General features: G+C 34.6%; 1 protein-coding gene across 1 annotated transcript; it reads right to left on the bottom strand.

Annotated features, from left to right (window-relative positions):
* Window positions 1-3,439: 3,439 nt before the first annotated feature.
* On the bottom strand, window positions 3,440-4,402 carry LOC144254587 (olfactory receptor 13C7-like). The gene has a single exon (XM_077797935.1). The coding sequence runs from the start codon at window positions 4,400-4,402 to the stop codon at window positions 3,440-3,442; it is 963 nt and encodes a 320-aa protein (XP_077654061.1).
* Between the last annotated feature and the right edge of the window lie 1,006 nt (window positions 4,403-5,408).

The raw sequence follows: 5,408 nt of genomic DNA on the forward strand, positions 1-5,408 counted from the left end.
ATATTTTGAGGCAAATTTTTAAATATAAACAGAGCAAAGAAAGGAAGATATGTGTGGAAACAATGCCTGAGTTAGAAATTTTAGTATTAATCTAACTACATCACTTTTTGAAAATGATCTCACAAAATGTAGAAATAAGTTGTCTAAGTAGTACAAACAAGTAAACTTACAAGGTCAAGACTTAAAAAAATGAAATTAATCTTATCCAAGAAAATCCAACACATATGGCTTCTGAGCAAATTACATTTGTTGGCCTCTTCCATTTGGAAAACCTTTGATACATTGACTTATTTACCATTGTTTTTATATTTTACCCAGGGACTTTATCTAGTTCCAATCTACATTTCTGGCTAAGTATTTCATCTTCTTTTCATGACCATGTTTGTTCCCATTACTTTCACACATACTGTGTTCATTCACCATGTAGTTTTATAATTACTCCATGTTCTTTCACACCTAAGGACAATAATAACAAATGCTATTTCCTCTGTGTTGTCACTTTCCTTCCCTAGTGAAATCTTAGCAATGTCAGAAGGGACAGGTAGAATGTCACAATCTCTGCAAAGCCTTCTAATATTGCCCTCGAGTTGGTTATTCCTTACTCTGTACTGCTCTGACCTTACCTTTACTACCATAGTTTTTCTTTTATGCTATAATCCTTTGTTAGCTCCTGAAATCTTCTCAATGTCGGAACCATGGCTAACTCTTCATTATAAAAAGTCCAATGCCAAGTTAAATAAATGGTTGGCAGTAATTAACTGTTGAATGAACTAATTAATTAAAATTGAAAAAGGATAGTAAAAATACAAGTCCAGGTCTGGGGATGTGGCTCAAGTGGTAATGCGCTCACATGGCATGCATGCTGCCCGGGTTCGATCCTCAGCACCACATACAAACAAAGATGTTGTGTCCGCCGAGAACTGAAAAATAAATATTAAAAAATTCTCTCTCTCTCTCTCTCTCTCTCTCTCTCTCTCTCTCTCTCTCTCTCTTTCCCTCTCTCTTAAAAAAATAAAAAAAAAATACAAGTCCAGGTATTTGAAATAAGAAAAGTGGATATTATATATCATTCCATCCCCAAAATCACAATTCCAAACACTGCTGGTAAAATATCAGCTTACCTTAAAACATAGGAGGAAACAGGTAAGAAAAGACTGATTAAAACAAACTGAAAAGGTCATATAGTCTGGGCAAGACAAAAAGCATAGAAGTGTACAATATTCTCTGATAATCAATTGGCAGAAAAATATAAAAATCACTGACTCTGATTCATAAGCAATATGTAAATTTATTCTAAATATTTTCTCTTCATAAAACCTTGACTGTGGGTGACTAGTGAAATGCAATATATGCTATTGTTGCTTAATATATCATCACTTTTCTTGGTTTGTATTTTGCCCCAATGTTACTACAAACTCATATTCAAAATTTAATAAAAATCTTTAAAATATTTCCAAATATTGTAGGTTGACCTTTTAGAAAATGTTATTTTCTAAAAATATTTCGGAGTAAATGTTTCTTTCGAAGGAAATTCAGTTTGCAGCATATGAAAAATCCTGATTCAAAAACAAAATTCAGAATCAACGTATTAATTCTCCTTCAGAGAAATGTCAGCATGCATATGAGGCAAAACAAGTGTTCTGATGCTTTATAACAATTTCTCTTTTACTTTCTTGTCCTTCTGAAATGTCTTTTGAGATATTTCCCAACTCAGCTAAGCATAAGTCGCCCTTTCCTTCCTGGGACACAATCCCCACTTCAAGGGAAATTTTACATACTCCCTTCAAAAATTCTTCACATGCTACACTGTAATTGAGAACCACTCCCCCTTAAGTCTGTTACATACCCAAATTATGCTCATCTATAGCCAGTCTTAGAATGTTGAAACTGCAAAAAGAAACTGAATCCATCACAAAATGTCTTAAAGAATATTGTTCATCTTTATTGAGATTATTAAGACTTAATGAGGTAGGACCACACAAAATCAGCATCTAAACTTCCCAAAAATTCTATTTAGTTATTCTTTTCCTTTTTCCCTAATTCTATTTTTGCAGTATCTCATTCTCTTGTCTTTGAAATCTCTAGTATGCACTGCTTTCTTCCTCACTCCACTGTCCCCTCTTTCTCACTGAACCCCTTTCTTTCTTTCTCAAAGATGGTTCAAATACTTTCATATGAACATAGCATATGAGCACGTTTAAATTACTCCCAGTAGGGCTGGGAGTGTAACTCAATGGGTTTGATTTCAGCACTTCAATAAATTAATTAATTGCTCCAAGTCTACCCATTACTCTGCTCAGCCCAACCAAGACCCAAGACCCAACTGGGGAGAGGTAAATTTTTTTTATATATTTTTGTCCCCAATTAATGTTAGTCTATATTCCAAAAAACAAAAACAAAAACAAAAAAAAGTGTTCCTCGTGTTCTATTTTTGTTTGTTTGTTTGTTTGTTTTTGCAGGTTGTTTAGTTGTGTTATTTTTTTCAATAGTTAGCACAATGCCTGAGAAAATATAGGTATCAATAAATACTGGTTGATTAAATAAGTAACAAATAACTGAATGAATGAAAGGAAAGCTCCTATTCTACAGGAAATTCATGTAACTGCAGAAATAGCTAATTTGTTAAACTATACTAAATTATCATTAATAAATCACCACTGTGTTCTTAGAGAACCTTGTCAAATTCTTTAGAAACTAATTTTTCAGCCATTAAACAATAACAATGTTAAAAGATAATAACAATGTTTCTTATTTGAAGATACCACTGCTCACTGATTTAAACACAAGATAGACCAAAATTCACTATCAGCTGGATAAACAAAAGGTGACATTGCCCCAGGTGTCTTTTCATGGTAGGTGGGGTGCTTGCCAGATAGTAACCAAAAGGAAATCAGACCTAGGTGATATAGCTTCATATTTTTCAATGAAAATGACATATGTCCAGTCCAGGTACCCAATACTCAAGTGTTCCTCCATCCCCTCTATATGACCATATCTATCTCATTATGGGTCACTTTATGTTGAATTTATATAGTACTCTGACCCTTAACAAGACCCCCTCCTACTAGATTTTCTAAGAATGATGTGACTATAAAACTGATTCACATAAAAGAGATTGTTATTAAAATGTTATTTCCCTATACATAAGATTATAGAACTCATCATTTCAGAGTTAAACTAAACTTCATTATCCATGAGAAAGAGGGTGATTTGGATGAGAATTTTTTATTCATAAATTTCTGTATCTCCTCTTCTTCAACCTATTGTGAAGGGAAAAAGGTTAGCCCTACATTTCTCTTTCATTTAAATATCAGGTACAAAAAAATTAAGAATTTAAAAAATTAGTGGTACCACTAGTCCTTATATTTATTTTGGAACCACCAAGTAAAAATTACCCCTGCATTTAGAGTAAAACAATTAAAAAAAAATGGAGTAGCATTTACATTCCTTCCAAAAAACGTTTGCGACACAGTATATTCTTCACAGCTGCCTTCACATCTTTGTTCCTCAAACTATAGATGAGGGGATTGAGCATGGGTGTCACCACTCCATAGAAGAGCGAAATGATTTTGTCTGTGACTTGTTCTTTGTCAGCCCCTGAAGAGTCTTTAGCCTTGGGTTTTGCATACATGAACAGGATGGTCCCATAGAATATAATAACCACTGTTAGGTGGGCGGAGCACGTGGAAAAGGCCTTCCGTTTTCCCTCTGCAGAAGGAATCCTCAGGATGGTGGAGAGAATGAAAACATATGATATAAAAATAAAAAGTACTGGGGCCACAAGGAAAATCACATTAGCAACAACCATGCTAATAATATTAATGGATATATCAGCACAGGCCAATTTTAATACCGCCAAGATTTCACAAGTAAAATGATTAATGACATTATCACCACAGAAAGGAAGCTTCATTGCAAGTGAAGTCTGCAACACAGAATTGACACCCCCTGCGATCCAGGACCCAGCAGCCATGGGCACATAAGAAGTCTTGCTCATAATGATGGGGTATCTCAGAGGGTTACAGATGGCCACATAGCGATCAAATGCCATCATACTTAAAAGGACACACTCTGTGGCTCCCATAGCAAAGGAGAGAAACATTTGCACTCCACATCCAGAGAAGGAGATGGTTTTCTTTGAAGTTAAGAAGCTGCTGAGAAATAAGGGAATAGAAGAACTAGTGTAGCAGATGTCCAAGAATGACAAGTTACTGAGGAAAAAGTACATGGGGGTGTGCAAGTGGGAGTCACAGACACTAACAGTGATGATGACTCCATTTCCCAACAGGATCACCAGATACATGCAAAGTACCAGCACAAAGTAAATGGCCTCAAGCTCTGGGTAACCTGTAAGCCCCAGCAGGACAAATTCTGTCACAGAAGATTGATTGTATTTTCCCATGTTAATATTTTCTTTCACCGACAGGAATTCTATACTGGCTGGAATGCATGTGATCTGCTACAGCAGTGTCTGTAAGAACTGTTTACATTCTTAAGTGGATTCCCTCATGGGCAATAAAGACCTATAATTGAATATACAAATAACACAAGAATACATTACTATCCTTGAAGTTAAGATCAGTTAGACTTTCATATCTCATAAAAGAGGTTTAGCTCTAAATTAAATGTCCTTCTTAGAGACTAGATTAAGAATACATGCAACTGGGTTAGAATTATGCAACTCATTTGCATTATGAATTTAAAATTACTTTAATGTAATGTCACATTAGTATTTTGACCAAATAATTCGAAATAAATCTAAAATGTATCAAATAATATTGGCCAACAAGCATTTGACCATTTTAAAAATCATGTATGTCATAACAGTTTTTTTCTGAATAACCAATATGATATCCTTAACAAAAATCACTGCTCTTCAGTTATTAAAACAAAGCAGCATATGTAAATCCTGCTCCAAAGGTAATTAAACCTCAGTTTCAGAAAAGTTTTGGAGCTCAAAGGACAAATAGTAAAGAAGACGTATTTTTTGAAAAAGGACTTTTGGTTGTTTTTCATTTGGGGGAACTATAAGTACCTGCAACATACTAAGAATATTAACTACAGCATGTTGGTAAACAAAACAAGAAACACTGTTAGGTAGAACGATTTTTCTTTCTGTCTTTGAGTAACACTCAGGAAGTATCTGTAAAACATTATATTGTCCTGCCTGATGCACATAATGAATAATAAATTGACCTCAGGAAAACACTAGTGCCCAGTCTCAAGCTACAATCATAAATGTACAAATTACAAAATTTCAGTAACAAGAGATTTACTCTTTTACCTTCGGGTAGGAGAAAATGCGTATTACCTCCTCTTTGCAAAGATGTCAGCTTCCTCTGCTCTAACAGCAGAGCTGGGGTCTTCTCTCTGCATATTTAGCAATACTTATGACAGTAAGGCCACTT

Source organism: Urocitellus parryii, chromosome 4 (genome assembly GCF_045843805.1).
Source record: "Urocitellus parryii isolate mUroPar1 chromosome 4, mUroPar1.hap1, whole genome shotgun sequence".
NCBI classification, from domain to species: Eukaryota; Metazoa; Chordata; class Mammalia; order Rodentia; family Sciuridae; genus Urocitellus; species Urocitellus parryii.